The sequence below is a fragment of the Uranotaenia lowii genome, chromosome 3, assembly GCF_029784155.1.
Source record: "Uranotaenia lowii strain MFRU-FL chromosome 3, ASM2978415v1, whole genome shotgun sequence".
NCBI lineage: Eukaryota > Metazoa > Arthropoda > Insecta > Diptera > Culicidae > Uranotaenia > Uranotaenia lowii.
In genome coordinates this window covers 43,848,876-43,872,811 of record NC_073693.1, presented here as the reverse complement: position 1 = coordinate 43,872,811, position 23,936 = coordinate 43,848,876, and the positions used below count along the sequence as shown (strand labels likewise).

The 23,936-nt window shown below is 33.6% G+C and overlaps 1 protein-coding gene across 8 annotated transcripts in view; it reads right to left on the bottom strand.

Annotated features, from left to right (window-relative positions):
* LOC129757090 (arginine-glutamic acid dipeptide repeats protein) overlaps positions 1–23,936 on the bottom strand; it is a 123,467-nt gene that overhangs the window by 31,308 nt on the left and 68,223 nt on the right. For 7 of the 8 annotated variants that reach the window (XM_055754211.1, XM_055754212.1, XM_055754214.1 and 4 more), the window contains exon 4: positions 102–422. In XM_055754211.1, coding sequence (XP_055610186.1) covers positions 102–167 — 66 coding nt within the window. In that variant the 5' untranslated portion in view covers positions 168–422. The remainder of the gene's footprint in view (positions 1–101; positions 423–23,936) is intronic. The other variant, XM_055754213.1, reaches the window with a different exon arrangement.

Here is a 23,936-nt window from a genome sequence, read left to right as displayed (position 1 = left end):
CACTTCACGAAACACGCCTCAGAGAAATCCAGAGACAAACATCGCGCATTGAGCTTTGATTGATTTCAGTAGAGTTTTGCGGACAGATTGGACTTACGTACATAGATATCGGTTACCTGATGGCCGGGACCCACTCTAATTTCTCCCTCGGTTGGCGGTGTGGCCATATTAGCAGCCCCTCACGATCGAACTGGTAAGCCCCGCCGGCTGCTGTCCGAGCCCGCCACTTCCGCTGCTTCCGTTGATCCACCTTGGAATGGTCCCCCGAGCAGATACTGGTGAAGGTCGCCGATGCTGACCGATGACCGATCGGGTAGCCAGGGTGAAGGTTTTTTTGGAGAACTTCCGGTCGAGGGATACAAGGAAGGAGGATCGGTAGGGTTCTAGAAATCCTGGGAAGGTTTGTCGGCGGTAGAGTTGTTCTGAAAAACGAAGAAAAAGGAATCATTAGTCTTGTTAAAATTTTAAAACAAAAAAAATCGGCTTAACCTTATTGCATCGAAAAAAAAATTTGAATATTTCTAACAATATTAAGTTGACATGGTTTCATAAGAAAAATGTAGACTTTTATTGTGGATATATGGAATTCTAAAAGCTATGAAGTGTATTTTAAAAATGCTTTTCTTCAAATAACTTGAAACTCTAAGCCATCTTTTTATGAAACGGCCTATAATACTTTAAAATGTCGTTTGCTCGATTTTTTAAGATGTCTGATGTCTTATGTCTTATGGCATATGTCTGATGTCTGAAGTCTAACGTGTGACGTCTGACGTCTGATGTCTTATGTCGTATGTCTTATGTATGATGTCATATGTTTTATGTCATATGTCATATGTCTTATGTCTTATGTCTGATGTCTTATGTCTTATGCCTGATGTCTTATGCTGATGTCTGATGTATTATATCTGATGTCTGATGTCTTGTGTCTTATGCCATGATGTCTGATGATAATGCCTGATATCTGATGTTTTATGTATGATGTCTGATGTCTTATGAATGATGGCTTATGTCTTGTTTCTGTATCTTATGTCTTATGTCACATGTCATATGTCTGATGTCTTATGTCTTATGCCTGACGTCTGATGTTTTATGTCTTACTAGCTGATCCCGTACGAACTTCGTTTCGCTTTAAATCATTGGTACGTCAAAATGAGTTTAGAAAATGAATTCGAAACATTCTTTCGACAATTTTGGGGAAAAAATTCAACAGTGTTTAAAGTCGCTACTGTTACTATTGCTTGAAATTCAAATTAAACGGTTTATTGGCTTTTTATTAAAATTTATGTGAGAGTGTTTTCTTCTCAATTGGTTGCAAAATCTTGACATTATGGTAGAAACATGTGCTATTTGTTTATGTGCACGACTCTTTTGCTTGACCTTCACACTTAAATTGGTATCATTTAAAAAAATTATTGCACAAAACACTGAACTTTAAATGAAACCCTCTTTTTCTTCCCTATGGCCCGAAATTCGATAATTGAAACCAATTTTACGTTTCTCAAAACTCCCTTGTGCCATTTTTTCTTTTCAAATTATATGTAAAATAACGTCAGGAACAGTGAACAGTGAATATAGACGCCCCTTTCGCCGACCCTTTACACGGAACATGCTACCTGGAGTCAATCGCTCATAGTTTATAACCCTCATCTGAACATTTTCATCTCAATCCGATGCATGATCACGACAATATCGCGAAAACAGTGAGCAATTAACATGGACGGCCTTTTTTTGACCACGATTCAAAACTTGACACCTGAAATCAATTATCTTTTCGGTTAAACTCCCTTGTGTCAATTTTCATTACAATTCTATGCTCAATCAAGAAAATATCGTAAAAACAGTGAACAGATAATAACTACTTTTGCCGACCCCTGAGTCAAGATTTGAAACCTGAAAGCCATAGAGCGTCCCTCAAAACTTCTATGCGGAAATTTTCATCTCAATCCAATGTAGAATAACGTCAAAATCGCAAAAACATTAAAGTTGGGTATGGACGACTCCTTCAGCCGACTTCTGATCCGCAATTTGAAACTTGAATTCGATTGCTCGTCCCTCAAAACACTCATGTGCTAATTTTCATCACAATACGATCTATAATAACGCCAATATCGCAAAAACATTAATCAGTGAACATAGACGACCCCTTTGGCCGACCTCTGACCCTAAATTTGATAACTGTAATCGATTGTTCGTCTCTCAAAACACTCATGTGCAAATTTCCATCACAATCCGACGGAAAATAACGTCAATAACGCGAAAACAATATTTGTCTTGTATGGACGACCCCCTTCGGAAGGGGTCGTCCAAAAATCTATAACATTTTTCATCATTCCTGGTCCTAATGAGCATCCATGCCAAATTTCAGATCTCTAGCTCTTAAGACGGCTGAGTCTATAGAGGACAAACAAACAAACAAACAAACAAACAAACAAACAAACATACAGATAATTGCTTTTTATATATATAGATATTTGACATCTGTTGTCTGACGTCTGATGTCTTATGTCTGATGTCTGACGTCCGACATCTGACATCTGATGTCTTATGTCTGATGTCTGATGTCTTATGCCTGATGTTTTATGCCTGATGTCTATTGTCTTATGTTTGATGTCTTATGTCTTACGTCATATGTCTTATATCTGATTTCCTATGTCTGATGTCTGATGTCTTATGTATGATGTCTTATGTCTTATTTCTATATCTTATGTCTTATGTCATGTCATATGTCTGATGTCTTATGTCTTCTGATGTCTTATGTTTGACGTCTGATGTCTTATGTTTGATGTCTGATGTCTTATGCCGGATGTCTGACGTCTGATGTCTTATGTCTAATGTCTGATGTCTTATGTCTGATGTCTTATGTCTGATGTCTTATGTCTGATGTCTTATGTCTGATGTCTTACGTCTTATGTCATATGTCTTATGTATGATGTCATATGTCTTATTTATATGTATTATGTCTTATGTGTGATGTCTGATGTCTAATGTCTGATTTCTTATGCCTGATGTCTGATGTCTTATATCTGATGTCTGATGTCTTATGTCTTATGCTTTGATGTCTGATGATAATGCCTGATGTCTGATGTCTTATGTATGATGGCTTATGACTTATTTCTGTATCTTTTGTCTTATGTCACATGTCATATGTCTGATGTCTTATGTATGATGTCTGATATCGTATGTCTTATGTCGAATGTCTTACGTCTGACGTCTGATGTCTTATGTCTTATGTTTGATATCTGATGTCTTATGCCTGACGTCCGACATCTGATGTCTGATGTCTTATGTATGATGTCTTATGTATGATGTCTTATGTCTGATGTCATATGTCTGATGTCTTATGCATGATGTCTATTGTCTTATATCTGATGTCTTATGTCTTACGTTATATGTCTTATATCTGATGTCCTATGTGTGAGGTCTTATGTTTGTATCTTATGTTTTATTTCTATATATTATGCCCTATGTCATGTCATATGTCTGATGTCTTATTTCTATATATTATACCTTATGTCATCTCATATGTCTGATGTCTTATGTCTTCTGATGTCTTATGTCTTAGGTCTTACGTCTGACGTCTGATATCTTATGTTTGATGTCTGATGTCTGATGTCTTATGTCTGACGTCCGACGTATGACGTCTGATGTCATATTTCTGATGTCATATTTCTGATGTCTGACGTCTGATGTCTTATGTTTGATGTTTGATGTCTGACGTCTGATATCTTATGTCTTATGCCTGATGTCTGACGTCCGACGTCTGACGTCTGATGTCTGATATCTGATGTCCGATGTCTCATTTCTATGTCTCATGTCGTAAGTCAGATGTTTTATATATAATGCATTCTGCCTTTGTCAAATTTCACAGGTTTAAGCTCAAACATGTCAGTTCTTATGTCTGAAGTATCAGGTCTCATAAAAAAACAACATCTTTCAAATCAAAATTAATAAGAATGGTGTAAAAAAACTATTAAACAGCTAAGAAGATACTCAAACAAATCCAATTCATCGATGCTTTCGGTTCGTTTGAACAATTTCCTCAAAGGTACTAATCCCACCAGAGCAAAGGTATTGTTGACCGGGGCCTCAAATGACAACCGTAACCCGACGAAAAAGTACAGAGAGATACTAATCACCGCGGGGAATCGAAACCGTAATACAGTGGCGACAAATGAGGCAGCGAGCGGTTTCTGTCTATCAACCCATTCCTTTTGCTACTGCTGCTGCACTCTTTCAATAACCGTGGGCACTCCATTAAGCAGCAGCAGCGTTATAGCATCATCATTCGGTCTTACTTGAAGATTGAAAAAAAAAACAAAACCCTTCAAGGTGCCAAGAGAATCCTGCCTCCCTCCCTAGTCAGTAGCAGCCGAGCGCGATCATCAACAGCGACCCACCACTTTTTACCACAAACGCTCCTCCAATCTCCTCCAATAATGCGGGTTTCTTTCGCTCGTTCGTTTAAGTATGTTTGGCTCCACCACTGCTGAGCTGAGAGTCCGAAAAGCAGCACCACAAAACAAAAAACACAAGCATCTACACCTAGCTGCAGAGCAGTTAAACACAAACCACACGCTTGGTTGCGCACTTTTCAACAAATTAGCTGTATAATCAATAATAAGTTGCCACTTTAGCGTGGCCGTGTCTCTTTTCACACTTAGTCATACACGGAAAAAAATTGCGTTGCTATTCCAAAGACGTCGTCATGATAATTTTACCATTTCTGCGTTATAGTATTTTCAACCACGCAAATTATAACATCAATTTTGTAAAAGTGCACATGAAACATTATTGAAATTACTATGTACCTGGTAATTTTCGATAACTGTCAATGTTTGTTGTCGAAAATACTATGGTCATGATGATTTCTTCATAATTTCTATTACAACTAGCGTCCACATAGTAATTTAGACATTGTGGCACCAATTCATATCAACAAAATACTACGCACATGGTACTTTTGAGAACAAAACATTATTGACTCAAAAACATAAGTGCGTATGATAATTTTACCATGGTAAACATTCTTGTTGTTTGTACTAATGAAGGATCATCAATCATCAAACCCGTGAGTAAACAAACATATTTTGAGCTGCTTTCAAGTTTCATAACTTTGAAATTCTTTCCAGATCATCGAGAGAACACACTGACATTGACCGACGTGTGTCGGAAGTGTGAATTTTAATGTTTTAAATAATGTTTTTACACATGCATGCAAATAAACTAACAAATATACATAGTAATTTTACTTTTTAAATCAAACTCCTCACGCATACTAATCTTTATCATAACACATACTAGTTTCATCATGAAACATATCAATTTTACTAGGTACAAAGTAAAACAATGCATCGTTTCATTGACAGTTTTACTAAAACGCAGTCGAATTTACTACGCGCAGCCAAAATTAACACAAAGTAAAATTACTATGTGCATGGTAATATCAAAAACAAAACATTATTGACTCAAAAATATGGTTGCGTGTTGTTCATTTAAACCACGGATCTAGTAATTTTACTATGCTTTTTTTTTGTGTGTATGGCCGATTAGTGTGTTGAATGTGCCTTCGGACCGAGCAAATCGTTAGCTTGGAAGCGCGAGGCGTGTCGATTTTGTTATAGTTTTCTGTATTCTTTAAGTCGAGAAAACAAATTCTTTTGGCTTTTAGTTTTTTTCGTATTCTAGAAATTATAACTACAGGGCTGTTTTGGATGACTTTGTAGGCTGTTTTCAGAACAACCTAAAACGCTCTTTGCAAAGTCATTAGACGCTGTTTCAGGACTCATGAGATTGGTCTCAGACTGCTTTTAAATTGATCTAAAACTTTTTTAGGACTGGTTGAGCATCTCTGAGGGATTTTCGAGGCACTCTGAAGCCCTTTATGAGACTTTTTGAGATGATTTTGACTTTATTTGACACTTATGAGCTTGTTATAAATAAAGCTATTTTCAGACTCTTTTGAGACTCTAAAAGACAATTTAGAGACTCTCTTAATTTTTTTTTAAAATTGTTTCGATATTTTTATGACTATTGTCAGGCCTGTTTCGAAATTCTTCTGAGACTTTTACAGTTCTTCTCTTTACAGTTTTCTTTTTTCAGGACTCTGGAGACACTTGAAGGTATTTTGAAGCACTTTTACGACTGTTCTGAGACTCTTTTAAGAATTTTTGAGACTCTTTGGGACTTTCCCAAAGAATATTGAAATTCATGTGAGCCCGTTCTTTGGAGATTTCTTCGACTATCTTTTAAATTTTTTAATGTTGTTTTCAACCAAATTCACACTCTTTAGAGACATAAATTAAGACTCTTTCGAGGCTCTCTTGAGACTCTTTGGTGTCTATTGTGGAATTCTATTAATACTCTCCTGAAAATTTAAAGACTTTTTCGTATTAATCTAAATATAAATAACTTAAGAATCAAAAAACAAAAGTTGAGAATTTAAGCTCATAGGCAAAAAAGGTATAAATAAATTTTTTTTTTTGGTTTTTTTTTATATCAGTTTACCTAATTTTACGAATGAAAGCTTATGTGTATATAAGTTTTCTCAAACAAATCACATAACAGTATTTTATTGCAGGAATTCATCCACATTTTTTTAAATATGTTTTATGTCTTTTTTAAAAAAACAATGTCATATGGACTTCATCTTTTGGTTCAAATATTCTAAAATATCGAAGAAACTACCGAAAACTTTGAAATTTTTGAGTTTTTTTGTGATTTCGAGACCCCAGCTTAAGTTTTTTTTTCCAATAAATTAATTCTACATTTTAGTAGTAGTTAATTTTATCTACAACTTTGCTAAAAAAACTGTCAAAAAATTCAAAAAATTTATAACCCATACATAAAATATTTTAAATTTCAAAACATCAAAAATTTTCTGATGTTTGTGTAAATCTTCCGAAGAAGCAAAACGTAACTTTTTGATGAGATTGGAGAAATTTTTTGGAGGGTTCATTAATTTTTACATATACTTTTAAGTAATACTTTACTCGAAAAACTTAACTCGAAAAAACTTCTCGAAACACGAATATATATCGTGAGGGAGATACAGTGTATTTTAAGATTTAAACTATTGCTTTCAATCTACATAAACACACTCTCATTACAAAGCTTTACAGTAGTGCTTAAAATTCCTATAGCTATTTCGAATAAATTTTCACTTGAATTTTTTTAATTTTCTTCAATTTTTTGCCACGATTCTGATAAGAAATGTATGTACATTCGTAATTTTCAAAATTTTCGTAATTTTTCTAAAGAAATCGTAACAGACTCGAGCTTTAAAAATTGGAATTTTAAATTTAAATGAAGACAACGTATGTGAATAAAAAAAAGTGAAAAAAGTAGTTTCAGACCATCTAAATCTTTCCCACAAATAGTTCATTTGATGACAGAAAGTTTCCTGTTTGTTGAAGCTACAAAAAAGGCACAGTACCGTACGAAAAGATGACTTTTAGAATTATTTTTGCAAAGTTTGCAAAAACAGTTCTATCTAAGCTCAAAATTTAGCATTGATTTACTTGTATTATTGATTTTTTTAAAATAATTTTGATGACATGCGGTAGATGAACAAATTTTAAGTGACTTGTTGAATTTTAATTTCATTTTTAGAGACAGTTTTGCACTCTAACAGGGTGGCCAGCGAGTTTCGATTTTCAAATTCCCGTTTTTCCCTGTTTTTTCGATCGAGATTTTATGAGCTCCCCAGTTTTAGAATACACAAATGCATATGTTTGTTAGGATTTTTTAACCAAAATAAGACATTTTTTAATGTTAAATGTAAGGTTATTCAGATAACGATGATGTTTGTTGGGATTTCTACAGAAAATAATTCAAGCAGGTTTAAATGCAAAGGATTAAGAAAATAATTGATGCCTTTAGAATCAGAAAGATGAGGTGCCAAAATCATCAATTTTGAGTTAAGTGCTTACACCAATCGATTGTTCATATCTCAATCTACATCAGATGCAAAACTCAGATTTTTTTTGATAATTTGGTCAAATCTTTTTCGATTGACTTAAAACGATGATTTTCGAATTTAAATTTTTTTTTGTATCGCATACAGAATTTGACTGTTGAGCTCAAATTTCTGAATTCTGAACTTTGAAATATAATCATCAACGATTAATTTCGGGTGAATTACGGATTTTTTAGTCAAAACTTATCTTTAAGTTTGGATTCAAAATTCGAATTTTAATTTATATTTCTAATGCTTAGCTCCGGTTGATTGCTACTGATTGATATTCTAATTTTTTTTTTTTTGAGAACCGAATCCGCTAAATTCTATTCCAATTGATATGATTTTATGTGTAAAAATAATATTTGAACCATATGAGAGATAAGTTCATCGCCCTTTTGACACTTGTCAAATATTTCATTTTTCATTTTGGACAAATTTTTTGTTAGTGTATGACATGTTAGACAAACCAGAAAATTTTGATTCAATCAGATTACTTTTTTGTAAACGTGTAGGGTAACGGACCTATTTTGGACCGCTTTGGGAAGTGGCTATGCTGTTTTATGAATTCAAAAAGAACATGTTACAATTTTGACTGCTTTATCCGTTCATTATGAAGATCAAGGCATTTTCAATCGAAACATATCGTCGTGTGTTGCAATATAACAAGATTTAAGCCTTAAAATTCGTTTCTTCCATCATTACTCTTAGCGGTATTTTGGACCACCAGGTTTCTATTTTGTACCACCCTCTGGACCTATTTTGGACCACCCTTGAACTAAATAAGTTTTATTTTTTCTTAATTTTGATATATTTTCGACAGCGATTGATGCACAATTTCGCGAATAATTCAGTTAATCTTTTCCTTTGTCATTCTTGTAGTCAAGTTTAGTTTTTTCACGTTAATTGATTCCTGAACTAACTTTCTTCAACTTTCCCCCAGCCTTTATTGAGGTAAACTAGCTTGTTGAATATTACTTTCCACAACCTCTTTTTCTAAAACTTCTTATGCTTTAAAACAATTATTTTCGAAAAACTCCTCTGTTATATAATGTGTTTCAAATGTATTGAAAATCCCGGCAGCACACTGCAATCTCGACGAAATTTGTTATGCAGTGTTAAATACTGGCAAGTTGGCTTATCTTTAGGATCAATTTTTAGAACGCAATCTTCTTCAACCAACCCAATGATAAGTTGAGAAAGTCTGACACCATCAACTTCGTGACATCAATTTCTCCATTTTGACTTCCAAAACCTTAGTGGATTTGGTTTTGCTTCGGTTCTATAGAATACACAGATTCTAACGAGATAAGAATGTGCGAGAATTATTCGATCTTTTTAACCATCTAAAAGTATTTTTTCACTGAAAAATTCACAAAGTTTAATTTATCTTTGAAATAAATTTTTGCTTTTAAAAAAATATCGTTGAAGTGTATTTTTGGATTTTTTTTTCAAAAATTGCATAACCACAGAGGCTGGAAAACTAGATTTTTAGTTCTTTTTCACTTTCACTTTCATCTCATAGCTTTAGTTGAACATATTTTTTGTGAAAATTGTTCTACTATAAAATTAAGATATTCACCCTTATTCTCGTTTTCGATCGAATGACATTCGTTCGAAAGTTTCCCCAATTCGTATTCTTGTTTTCGTTCGAACGTATTAGAACAGTTCGATTTTTCGAACATCGTTCGTCGGGTTCGTTCGAACGAATTTTCGCATTCTCGTTTTCGATCGAACGTATTTTTCCTTCCGCATGACAAACGCAAGTCTCATGCTGCGAACGGCAGGCGTTTAAAACAAAAGAGCCCTTTTACCAGAAAAATCGGGACAGGAAATCGTAACATTGGAGGAAATAAGACAGCCAAAAAAAAATCAAATAAAAAAGCATTTTTGTTCCAGGTTGTTCTTATGAAAAATGTTGCTGAAATCTTTGTTGATGAAATTTATACGGCCGATCTTATTTCTACTTGGGTAAACAAACCGAAGTTTGATGGGGCATTCGTGAAATTAAAAACGGTTGTGGCTCAAAGAAATAAAAATTATGGAGTTTCCTTGATTCTAATAAACCATTTTATTTTTATTACAAAATTTTAATGTTTTTTTTCCAAACTTTTAAATCGGAGTTCAGCGTCATTCAGCTTTTATGTAGTTCTGGAACTTCTTTCTCCTCCGGCGGGAAAGCTTCGAAGAAGCAGCAGTGATTGCGTTTCCACTATCGGCTCCGGATCGTTGAACGCAATCGAAACAGTCCGAATCTTCAACGGTTGCGGCTGCTGCTGCTGTTAAAACGAATTTTTACCATGGCAGACCCGTGCGTTATCCTTGTCTATCCGATCCGATCTATCCCTCCAGAAGGTTGTTCATTTCCGGCCAACTTCAGATGAAAAGGGATGATGTTGGATTTCTTGAGGCCAAGTGCGGCGTTTCCGGCCAACTCCAGCACTTTATCCGCGGACTGGTATTTCGGGGCACCCGGTTCCGCTCGTCCGGCATAATTGTTTTTTTCTCAGGAGCTGCTGAATTCGACGGGAGTTCACAAAATACACCATTGTTTACATTCAATTGCTGTTATTTTGACATTTCTCTGTTCTTCGAAATTTATAACTTGATCTGGTAACACCAAAATCGAAAGTATCGCATTCGAACGAAAACAAGAATACCTTTTTCGAATTCGATCGAAAGTATCCGATCGAACGAACGACAGATACGTCGTAAACAAGAATAAGGGTGATTATAACCGTTACAAAAATTAAACTCGTTACATATTTGTCGATTTGTTGTCGTTTTTTTCCAATCCCTCATTTAGACGGGGTTTATATTTCGTCTTTTTTACCTAACCAAGTTTTTTTTCCCGAAAATCAATCAAGAATGGTTGTAATTTTTAGACCAAACTGTCAATAATTTTTCATGAAGCATAAAAAATAATGACTTTATAAAAAAATTGGTGCATGCCCAGTTTTTTTTAATGTTTTTAAGCTTCTTTAAGCTGTAGCTTTTGACAACTGCTTATCAAACAGTTTCCATTAATGTAGATTGTAAGATTAAAGCATTGTTGTTTAAAGCATATTGCCCAAAAAACAAGTTAAAAAAATGATTGGCTTGATTTTATGCCGATTTAAGTGAACCCCGTCTAAAGGCGGGTTTGGGACTTAGCGAGTTGATTGATTAAATAATGCCAAAATTTTAAATTGTATTTATTATAAGCGATTGAAACAGTATGCATAATACTTTTCAAATCGTGATCATTTAACAGCTAGTTCAATACTCAGGATATGTTGGGTGGTCCAAAACAAGTCCCTAAAGAATGAAGTAGGATCTATTTTTGACATGGGTCAAATTGCCATTAAAACAAGTTTTTTTGGTTCTTGGAGTTTGCAAACTATTTTTCAAGTGTTTTTTTATAGTTGTGAACATGTTTGTAGTTTTTAAATTCATCACAGCTAGGCAATAAACTTCTTGGAAGTTGATTCCAATAATGGCACCTCCTTCTGAAATGGGCTTGATTTGGCTAAACTGTGAAAAATCAAAACTTTATTTTCAATTTTCTTTACCTTATCAGCATAGTGAAATGGAATCTTAGATATGTTTAGAATCATTAGAAGTAGCTTTAACTATACTAGTTCAAAATTTTTCTGATTAACATGATTTATGAGCGAAAGATTGGAAAAAAGCTGCAAGGTGGTCCAAAATATGTAGCTGGTCCAAAATAAGTCCGTTAGTCTATTATTGAAATAAAAACTTGAATGAAGTATGGTTATGCTGAAAATGTGTACTGAGTATGGTGATTTTTGATCAATTTTAACCCCAGTTAAAAACAGTCAAAAATAAATAAATTCACAAAAAAAATTCAATACATTTTAGAACTGGAACATTTCAGAGCACTAAAAGATATGCGCTGAAATCTGATTTCATATCGTTTTCGTGAAAAAAATTTATGATGACAATGCTTCTAAATAAATTCTATCCGCTCATTTTCACCATCTTTCATTTCTTCTAACGTTCTATCCATCTATAAAATTTCATAATCTTGAGATGTTTCAGCGATAGGGCCGCCGAGTAACAAACATAAATGTGATTACTCTCTTCATAAGATATGAACGAAACTTAGAATTCAATAGGTTTACTGAGGGAAAAAATGTTCCATTAAGGGTTTTCCCGGTTTCGATTTGAAATTTCAGGTTTTTTTTCCCGGTTTTCCCGGTTCGTTGGCCAACCTTCTCTAAGTTCCGGTAAAAATTGTGAGTTTTTCAATTAGAAGTAATTGAAGAAAAATCAGATTGAATTTCAAAATTTCTTATTCCCAAAAATTTTTGGATCTGTTAAATTCTGACTCGAAAAAATAAAATTAAAATTATTAATTCCGAGTTTCGGTTTTCCCGGTTCTGTGGCCACCCTGATTATTAAAATGAACTTATTTTAGCTAAAGCATTAAGATTCTCTTAAAAAACTGATTCAGTGATGTAAATTTCCTCAAAATAAAATTCCAAAAAATTTCTAAGTCGACTGGTGTTGACAGTGAACATCTTATTCTCTTAAACATTGTTAATCTTCGTTTAACCTGAAAGCCATCAACACGCCCTACTGCTGGTAGTAGCAAGTAGTACTGGGGCGGCAAACCCCAAAGAACATCGATTTAGCACGGTGGCGAATGAGTTGAGTCGATGTTATTAACGTTTGCTCCCCATTCAATTCGACTTGAGGGGCCATGGGGCGTACACTGAAGGTGCAACTCAGAATGTTTACTCTTAAGAAATGGATAAAATTTGTTTTTTTTTCTTTCTAAATTTTTTTTTCAAAGAAAATCAAAACTTAAATTTTAAGATAAAAAATTGATTTTGGATTTCAAAAGAATGAAAAATTGAATTGAGAGTTTAAATTCAATATCTGTCCATTAAGCTGTGGTCCATCACTTGCTACTAATCTCCAATAAAAAACCTTCTCATCTAACATCTCGAGACACATGTTCGCTCGGCTCATATGGATCCGCCACATTACCCCCTCTTAGCTGGCTTTCCTGGCCATCATACCCTCACTCACGTTTGCCGATTTGGATTTCGCCGAGTCGAGTCGGGCTAAGAGTTGAGTAGTCGCCACTCCATTGGAATTGACTGTCGCAAATTGTTTTACTTGTAAGCAGATTGGCTTTTTGCGCTTGTTCGCCGTCTCTCTCTGTCTGTTTGAATAATTTTGACCCCGAAGCCGAACCATGTCAATTGGAAACGGTTTTTCATGCGCGGCGGTAATAAAGACCTTCACGTGAATTTAATTAAGTGGCAGTAGCTCATTTAAGAATTCATACAGCGGGATTATTTTCAATTGATAGTTTTTTTTATATCGGTTGAATCCAGTTTATGGTTGTGTTTGCTAATTGGAATGTTGTCACTGTCGTTCGAACGTTCAATAAATTCAATAAGGAAGAACATACTTCGAAAAAAAATCAGATATAAAATCTTTTGATTCGCAATACATGACGTATTTTTACATATATTTATGCAACAAATTCAATGTGAGTGTATGCCTCTTTGGGCTGGAGGTATTCAATTTTTGGTTCATATTCAAAATTGTTTTCTTCAAATGGGTGCGATGCTGTCAAAGTGAAGGGCAATAAGTTAATCTTAGTTTTTTGTATCTCTGTAAAATAATTTTTCAGTGACTAATCCACAAATAAACAGAGCCAATCACTCTTCGCCACACTTCAATGTGCTCTCAAAAAACGATCTGTTTTTCTAATCCATAAACTTGTGCCAGCCAATGTCATTTCTCGGAAGTCAAGTTGTTGTTGTTGGTTGGGTTGTTACAAATCGGGCAAATGTTTCAATTTCTTGGCACGAATTTGCCAAACAATCTGTTCTGGCACAAACTAGCTGGATTTCATTTTCAAACAAGTTGTTTTTCTTTCCGGTTGCTAGTGTTCGAGTCACCTGCAAAACCGCGCAACCGAATTTCCCCAGCTTTAGAGAAAGCACAAAATGTGGTGCTGCTTCGGATCCTGTCTAGCTGCCATGCCAATGTGAGTGGATTGCAATGGAATGAATTTGGTGGAGTTTTTGTTTCCGGTTTCGATTTGGATTTATACGTTCGTTTTCCCCGGGAAATAAGAAAAACCAAAAACATGAGCTCAAAGGAAGAAAAAAATAACAACGCATTAGACTGCGACTGAATGTAGGCAACCCGCACACAACTGAGAGCAGGGCAACCAAAATTGGAACATCACTTCTGAATGTAAAACAGTTCGGGAATAAAACTCCGGAGTGCACCGCTTTTTGTTTTTGCTGCTGCTGGATTCGGTTGTTTTGTTCCGACAGAGCTTGACTTTACGATTGAGCAATTGGGTGATTCACGGCTTTCTTCTCGAAAATTTGTGTAAATTTGACTTGAAAATTTTCGATGTACTTGTCAAGGTCTCACTTCTTAATATTTACCAACAATCTTAATCAATCTGAGAAAAGTGACATTAAATAAATTATATTGCTCAGATAATCTGGCGTTTCGGTACACCCAATTCCGTGAGTGTCCCCCGGTCCGTTTACTTAATGTTGTTCAGTGTTTTATTTTGTCATTAAAGCAATTTTCCGACGACTTTCGAAGGTTCATTTTCGGAATGGCTCTGTTCCCTTCTTTATCTCTGGATTGCTACTTTTTTGGTGTTCTACTTAGTTGTAACAGCAGCAGCAGCAGCTTTTAATTTTTTTTCTTTCTTCTCGTTCCTTTTCTGCTTTCTCGAATCGGTTTTTTTTCCTTTCTGTTTCTGTCGGTGTCATTGTTGATGTTATTGTTGTTTGTATTTTTATACATCATGAACTGTTTGGCGTTTCGGGTGCCTTTACACCAGTCAGCTAGCCAGAAGTCAGTAATAAAGGATGTGATGAATACCACCGACAACAAGCAATGCTATTGGTCGCGTTTGGGTATAAATAACTGCCTAAAGTTGTCACATTTAACGTGACAAATATGTCTGTTTTTCCCCCTAGGGGCGGCACTTTTTCAGATGAATGGGGGAAACCGAAACCGACCGACCGACCGATGATGCTGGGTTTGACTTTCCGAAATACTTTGGGCCGAAACGAACGTGAACGTGGGCGATGATTTAATGGGTTCATTGGCGTTTTTTGGCAATTGCCAATTGGCCCGGGAAGGTGTTTATTTAACACTTAGTAATGCTACGTTCCTGAAATGGACAGTGGTTTATAGATTTAAGTTCGAAATTAGGTTTCAACATTGGCTTTAGCTATTTTGATACACGGTAATCAAATCCAAAAATCGTGTTACAGTTCAAGATTTAGATTTGAAAATCTTCTGTTAAATATAGGTTTCAAAAATAATTTTAAAATGCCAATTTTCATTTTTGCGTTTAAATTTACTATTTTTTTTTTAAGATTTCAGTTTGAAAAATCAGGTTTCAGAATAAATTATCTAATTTCGATCAAAATTTAGGGAATTAATGTCAGATAACGAATTAAATGAAGATCAATGTTGGATTTTATTCTCTTGTATTTCTGATTTTTTTTAAACATTTTTCATTATCATTTTATCCCTTCTTTATAACTTTTTACATTTTTTATTTTTGACAGTATTACATAATATTTAACAATTTTAATAAGTTTTTCACCTTTTTTTTTATTTTTTTTAATCTTATTTTTTCATCATTTTTAGCTTTTTAATCACAATTCTTCTTTGTTTATTCATATTTAAAATTTTTATTTTCTGTTACTTAATTTTTCTTCTTTTTTTTATTCCTAATTTTTTTTAAACATTTAAACTTTTTTTTTATTCTTTTTCCATTGTTTCATTCGTATTTTTTTTCTTTTATCATTTTTTTTTCATTATATTTTGGATTTTTTATTTTTTTTTCACATTTATTGTTGTTGTTAATTTTTTTTTTCATTTTTCACTGTTTTTAATAACTGTTCATTTTTTTTTGTTTTTTCACTGACTGTTTTAATTTTTATTAATTTTTTATTTTTTTAATCTTTTTCTAATTTTAATATTTTATAATCATTTTTTTATGATTTTATAATTTTATAATGTTTTTTTTTTTTCATTTTTTATTTTTTTTATATCCTTTTTTTAGCTTAGCTTAGCTTGATTGACTACTCATATCAGGGTTGCTAACTTTTTTTGGTTTTGAAATTCCAAAGTTTTTCACGATTTTTCCCCGGTTTTTTTCCTGTTATAAATGATGATTTTCGAAATTTAATATACTGGTTTTTTAATAAAAAAAACGTCGTGAATAAAAAAAAATAATTTTAAAGGGCCTCAAATTTCAAACAATTGTATCCCACAACTTGTTTAACGGTTTGAAATCATGACAAATACTTTGGCGTCTTCTAACACGTAGCCTTTTCGTATCAAATTTTTTCATGAATTTTTAAAACGAGTCTAAAGAAATTCGCCCCTATTCGTTGTTTTGCTCCACAATTCCAATAGTTTTGCAAAAAAAATGAGGTCAATTGATTTTGAAACTGTAATGTAGGACTTTTGAGCCACTGTGAAATTTTCTAGAATTTTTATAGAGTTCTAGAAAAAAAAGTATAGTTTGTATAGAAATATGTAAAGAAATACATCGAAACATAAAATCAAATCAGCTTGTCAACTTGAATGGGGATTTGTCTTACAAAACTTAAAATCATTACATTGCAGGAAAATATTTAGTTATCATCTGAATGCGGTTAAATTGTTGTGCACATCCAAAGACATGTTTGTAAAAAAATGTTTTTTTTTTATCAATACAATACTATTTTTTTTTCCAGATTTTTTTTGTTTTTATTTTTTTTGCTTATGTGTACATGCTTAAATATTGTCTCAAACTATTTACATTTTTATCGTTATCTTGTGTTTCAATCATATACATTATATACCTTATAAATTTTAACATAATTCTTCCTTTCACTGTTCGATGTATTCTTTGAAGCTCAGGATATTGCAGTGTGGTAAAGTTGATCCGCCTTCCTCCGTGTAATGTTGAAATTTCTGAAGACATGAATTGCCACAATGGTTCAATATTGGGGCAGGTCGCAAACTTGTGTACAATTGTTTCTTCAGCTCTGCATGCTTCACAATCTGGTTGAGGTCGACGGTTCTCCCTAGCTAGTAGTGCATTGTGTTCCACTTTCTCGTTGCTAATCAGGTAGTACATGCACTTTTCATCTGTCGACAACACTCGATGATTTATGTTTTTCCACACTTCCTTCCAGTTTCTTTGCACCAGATTTTCGATTCTGTTACCAGGCAGGTTTATCAAAGAGTTAGCATATATTTTTTGCGCTGAAGGATCTGTTTCAATATCTGATGGAATTTTCAGAATCTCTTTCACGATTTCCCGATTAATAACTTTAGTAGTGCCCTAGTCATTTGAACTAAAGATTCGTGAAAATATAGAAAATCGTGTATAAGACAGGGCTAAACTTTAATCGTTTGAATGTAAGATATTATTCTGTATCAGGGTAAAGACATCAGATTACGGCATGAGCTTGTTTTCGATACAATTTTTACATTAAACATATAAACGAGAAAAAATGTGCAGTTCCTTGGACTCTCACTTATGCAGGTTCGACTATAGTTAGTTTTGTCGATAATAGTTTCATTATTAAATTTACAACATTGGAGTTATGCTTGTAAGTATAGCACACTTGCGGAGAGCGAAAAAAATAGATATCTCATATTGCCCCGAAATTTTTAAAAAGCGATTCAACCTTTACTAACCTGTTTACTAATGACCGAAAATAAGCATTTACGAGATAAATCAATAGCAAGACTGCCAAAAACTTTTCTGAAATTTAGAAACAATTTTGAAAATATTTTTTAAATTCCGTGAAAAAATCTCAAACATGACAATTTTTCCGGTGAGGTGCCGAAATTCCCGGTTTTTCCCGGTTTCCCGATGAAGAGATGAAATTCCAAAGTTTTTCCCGGTATTCCCGGTTCGCTAGCCACCCTGTCATATCAACCTTAAACTACGGAACCCGAAAATGCTTCATATTCAATTTCCAAACTTCGTCTATTCTTTCTTTTGCCCCTATCTTCTATATAAACTAGTATTAACTAGAGAATTATTAAACACAATGAAAACCAAGTTTTTAATTTTCTAATTTATTTATTTTTTATTTTGTTTTTCACTATCATTTGTTTAGTAAATTTTTGTTATTTTTTTCAATTTTTTATCAAGATGTTATTTTACCATTTTTTAGATTTTTTTGATTTTTTTGTCATTTCTTTTTATTTTTGATTTAATTTTTTTTTATCGTAATTTTTTCATCATCGTTTACGTTTTTATCATTTCATTTTCAACTTTTCATCATTCTTTTTTCTTTTATTTTATTAATATTTTATTTTGTGAGTATTATTTTTTGAAAAAATTTTTTTCACCTTTTTTAATGTTTTTATCTCTTTTTTATCATTTTTTTTAATTATTTTTTTTTTACTTTTTCTTATTATTTTTTATTATTAGTTCATATTTTTTCAATTTTTCTATACGTTTACATTTTTTATAATTATAAATCACCTTTATACATTTTTCATCCATTTTTTTTATTAACTTTTTGTTTTTTAATCTTTAAGGGAGATAAGGGCATAACGAGCACACAGGACATAGCAAGCATTCCTCTTTTCTACAAAAGTACGTATTTTCTTAAATAAATTTCCTAGAGGATAAGTTTCGTCCATCCTATAATATTCATTATTTTTTTAAATCTCCTTATCATCTTTACAGAAATATTTAAAAAAAAAATTAAGCTCGTTGAATCATCTTTATCTATAATGTACGCACTGCAACATGATGTACACATTTTCACCATCATTTTTTTTTTTTATTTTCACTACAATCAAAAACGCGTTTTAACTTTAACTTGTTGACTCGGGGCGAACAGAGCACTATTGATCGAGGTATGATGAGCATTTTCTGCCAACGAATTCAACTCGAGAAGTCAACAACTATAGAGTTACAGCTTGACTAGTTTACATCTGACGATTTAGTCTATTCGTAAGGTGTCGGAGAAGTAATCAGAAGACTCGAGTTTGATTCCTGGTCGAAGCGATTTTTTTATTTACCATTCATGATCGATTATTTTGATTGTTGCATTATACGGCTACTAATTTCATCCGCCAAACGAAGCACCAGAAACATAATGTATGAATGTGTGTGAATTGTTTGTATTCTATTTTTTTGTTATTGCATTGTTTGATGAACCTACGACTCATCGTTTAGTGCAAAATGACAAATGATAAATGAAAAAAGATAAAACAAGTCAAACTGTAGCTCTATAATACAGTTAACTTCATCGAGTTGAATTCGCTGCTAGATTTTATGGCAAAAAAACGCTCATCATACCCCGATTAATGGTGCTTATACTGCACCAGAAGGGGTTCTCATTATGCCCCCTTTCTAATCGTTTTTATTTACTATTCCAAGTTCCAGCCAAATACACAATATACTACTTTAGTATCTGAACACGAAAAAGGGGTGTAACTCACATAATTAAACTGTTTTCTATGGTTAAATAAGCGTCCTCCTTAAAGTGGTCGTTATGCCCTGATCACCCCTATGAGCCGTTTTAAATAAATACATCGTAAGAAAACTTTTCTTTTATCGTTATTTTAATTTTTATCGTTTTTAATATTTTTTTTCATTTTTTCCAATTTTTTTTTCTTATTTGATTTTTTTCTTTATTTTTAAATACTTCCTTTTTTTATAATTTTTCAAAAATATTTTTAATTTTTTTTTAGTTTTTTTTTTTAATTTGATTTCATTTTGAACCACCGTTTGTTATATTTTTGTTCGTGATTTTTTTTTACCAAACTTTTTTTACCATTTTTTTTTAATTTTATCATTTCTTTTTTGTCACAATTTTTTATCATTCTTTTTTATTTATTCATCATTCTTATTTTTTTAATTTTTTTTATCATTCTTTTTTTTATTTTCCACCTGTTTTATTTTTTGAATCTTCATTATTTTAAATTTTTTTAAAATATTTTTAATATGTTTTGTAATTGTTTATAATTTTTCATATTTATAATTTTTATGCATTTTTTTCCATTAATTTATTAATTTTTTTTTAATTTTTTTTTATCTTTATACCACAAGCTGATCCCGTACGAACTTCGTTTCGCTTTTAACTTTGAAGCTGAAGATTTTTTATTTGGTTGGTAATAGGGATGCATTTTTACGAAAAAATTGCTTAAAATGCTAAACAGAATTTGCAAGCGACCTATTTGCTTGTCTACCAAACGGAAATTAAAATAAGAAATTGATTGACAGTCGAAAAGAACACCCATGTACAAATTTTTGTCTTTTTCAACGACCCCTTTTCTGTCGTCTGATTCAAAATTTGAAATCAAAAATCAATTTCCGTTTTGTAAAACACCCGTAAATGAATTTTTGTCTGGATCTCATACATGATAAAATATTTAACAGTAAAATGTGGACAACACTTTTTCTGTCGTCTAATAGAAAGTTTGTTTCAGGAATCAATTCCTCGTCCTGCGAAATTCTCGTATTTGAATTTTTGCCTCGATATAATGCTTAACAAGGTAGTTATTGCAAAAAAAAAAAATTAAATATTATGTACGACTCTTTTTACTGATTTTTTTGTCAGAATTTGACACGTGAAATCAATTACATGTGCTGTAAAACTTCCATGTACAAATTTCCATTATAATCCGATGTATAATCAAGACAATGGAGTTTATTCTGAGAGTCCCGTGACGTGATGTGCAAAATTTCACATCGTTGTGCCGACTCCAGAAACCACTCTAGGCTAGAAGTTTAAGCTCAAATGTCCTGTGATCGATTTTTGGAGCTCATTCATACTAACGTTTCTTCTCTGAAACATTTCCTGGAGTCAGGATAAAAAAGTGAAATTTTGTGAGTCACGTCATTCGACTCGCAGAATAACCCCCAATATAGCAGAAACAGTGAACAGATAATAAGGACCTTTTGCCGACCCCTGACTCGAGATTTGAAACCTGAAGCAATTGAGCGTTCCTCAAAACTTCTATTTGGAAAATTTTATCTCAATGCAATGCATAATAACGTCAATACCTCTGAATTAAAATTCGACTCCTGAAATCAATTACTCGTTCCTTGAAACTTCCACGTACCAAGTTTCCATCTTAATCCAGCAATGTTTTTGAGCATTAGTATCGTAAAAACAGTGTTAATATGCACGACCCTTTTGGCCGACTCTTAACCCTGAATTTGAAACCTGGATTCGATTGATCGTTCCTCAAAATACTCGTGTGCAAATTTTCATCAAATCAAAACTATAATAACGCCAAATATCGCAAAAACATTGAACAGTTGATATGGACGACCCCTTTTGCCGACCTTTTCTACAAAATTTGATAACTGGAATCGATTGTCCGTTCCTTAAAATCCCCGTCTGCAAATTTTCATCTCAATCCAATGCATAATAACGCATATCGTAAAAACATTTAAACAGTTGATATGGACGACCCCTATGGCCGATCTCTGACTCTAAATTTAATACCTGGAATCGATTGCTCATCCCTCTTGAAAAAGTTTTGAAATCGTGTGGAAATCGGAACAAAACGGTAAATCTAGCTTTTAATTTTGTTTAGTTAAGATAGTTTCTATTAAAAATGGTTTTTTACGTTACATATAGTCGAAGTGAGCTTGAAGATCTTTTCCATATCGTCCCGAAAAAGCCACAGTAGAGTCAACATGAGCCGCCAGCTAACCGGATGGGTCGAACGGATAAGGGCATGGATGTGCTTACCAGTGCAGGAGAATTCATTAATTTTGTGAATCTCAAAAACATAAAATTTTTCTTTTTTCTAGATGAAATGAAAAAGGTTAAATTTACCTTTTTGCTAGGGGAATGAAAAAAAACGGAAAAAATTACCCAGAAAGATGGGTGGAAAAAATCACCTCTGTTTCTCGGTAAATTTTACCTTTTTTTATTTTTCGTGTAAATAAAGAAAGTTGTTCACCAAGGATGTGCGGAATGACCATGGGTGCAAGGATTCACTGCAATTTTTTATATATTTCATTCACAATCAAGACTTCTAATCAAGATTTAAGGTTTTCCAATTTAAAACTTACAGTGTCAGATTACAGTTCAATTTCAAATTTATGATTTATGGTTTGTCGAATTTAGTAAGTTTTTATACTGAGACGTTCGTTCGGCAAAAAAGTTTTAGCAACAAAAAGGAAAAAAGAAATAGGCATTTTTCTGAGCTCAATGTTGAAAATAACTGAAACGGAAATGTCAATAAGGTCACAACAAAAAAAACTAAAGTTTGGCTAATTTTTGCCGAGCATCCGGTAGTTTTTACCGAAACTCGGCACAAAATACTAAATTTGTTAAATTTTATTTAAAAAATTAAAGCATTGCAAAGAATGGACTCAGGAGAATAGTAGGGACAAACACAAGGTAAAGAACCAGTCTTCCCGCAGCTCTATCGATGATGTTCCGCAGGCTATCGAATGCGGGCCAAAGTGAACATATGGCTCAATAAACATCGCTTTCAATTAGAAGGGGGTCGGTCGGTCGATCCTGTTGCTAGCAGTGGCCTGTGGACAAGGGTGCCACGACGAGAATGTGTATGTGTGTGTTTTCAGTTTTCCAACATAATCTATCGACGTGTTGTAGTAAGACTAAAACGGCTCTCTACGTAGGTTTATTGGAACAAAACCGAGAACGACGACGACGACGATGGAAAATCCCAGTTTACTTCGTCTACCTATCTTCTAGTATCAGAGTAGACCAGCAAAGAGCTTCTATGGCCACCAGAACCACAAAGTACCCGAGTCAGATGGAAGCCCCAGGGAAAGGACAGGACATGACGGAAAATGGGAACGAAATATATATTTTTTGCACTCCTGCACAGCACACAGAATTTCAAGGTGACAAAAAGCGATTTTGATTGCCCTCGGGGCTCAATTGTCGGCTTCGAGGATATTATGTTCCGTTGTAGAAGGTATGGAATCTGTGGCTGCCTGTCAAGTAATCCTGGAAATCGTTCACATATTCACACCCGCCCAGAAGAGGAGTTTATTACGGAACGATTTTGAGTTTCAATTACCCCTAAAACAATTCAGAAGATGATGCAGTAGGGAAAAACGAATAACGATTAGGTTTTGGTTCTCGGAGCAGCTTTTATCAATTGAAAATATTCTCTGTTGAGCTACTGCCAATATTAAGAAAACTGGAATATAATGAAACGATTAGTCTCCGGAGCAGAGAATCCGAAAGCCCTCGAGGGGTCGATTTTATCGGATAAAACCGATTTCACTTCTATAGGAAAAATAAACCCACTCACATCTCTAGACGAGACGAATGAATGGCTGACAGAGTGCCAAATCTAGTTGAATTCTGACACATCCTAGTTCCGATCCCATGGACCAATAGCACTCAAATCCAGGGAATGGTAAAGAAAAAAGAAAGCAAAAAGTGGAAGCTCCCGGACCGAAGCCAATACATCGGAAGTGGAGCGAGGAGCAAATTCCTCGGAAAGAAATAAAATCACTAAAATAGATCGGTTCCGATTTCGATTTTCCATTCGACCGGAGCAAATCCTCTTATTTCGGCTGAGTTTCTTTTTGATTTTCCTCTAGCATTTTTGATCCCTCTTACCGCACTTTGCCGAATCCCCTTTCCGCTGCAAGTGGTTGTTATGGGAAGGCAAAATGGAGCATTTCAGGAGGAATCCCTATGCGATTATGTGTAGTCGTTGAGCAGCAATTTCGTATTGGCAAATTTGCATTGAGCGATTTAAACTTTTCTGTGTTCTGACGTTTCGGAAATCGATATCCTTGATTTTTAAGGAAATTTTAGAATTAATTTAAATAAAAAAATTACTATTGAATGTTTGTTCCTCCGTTTAAAAAAATCGATATATTTGCAAAAAAACCCAGTATACCAATAGCACTAAAAAATCACATGAACATGTTTGACAGTTCCTTAAATAATCTAAAATAAGTCAGCTTATGAACGCAACTTTGGTCACTTTTTCGATCACCGAA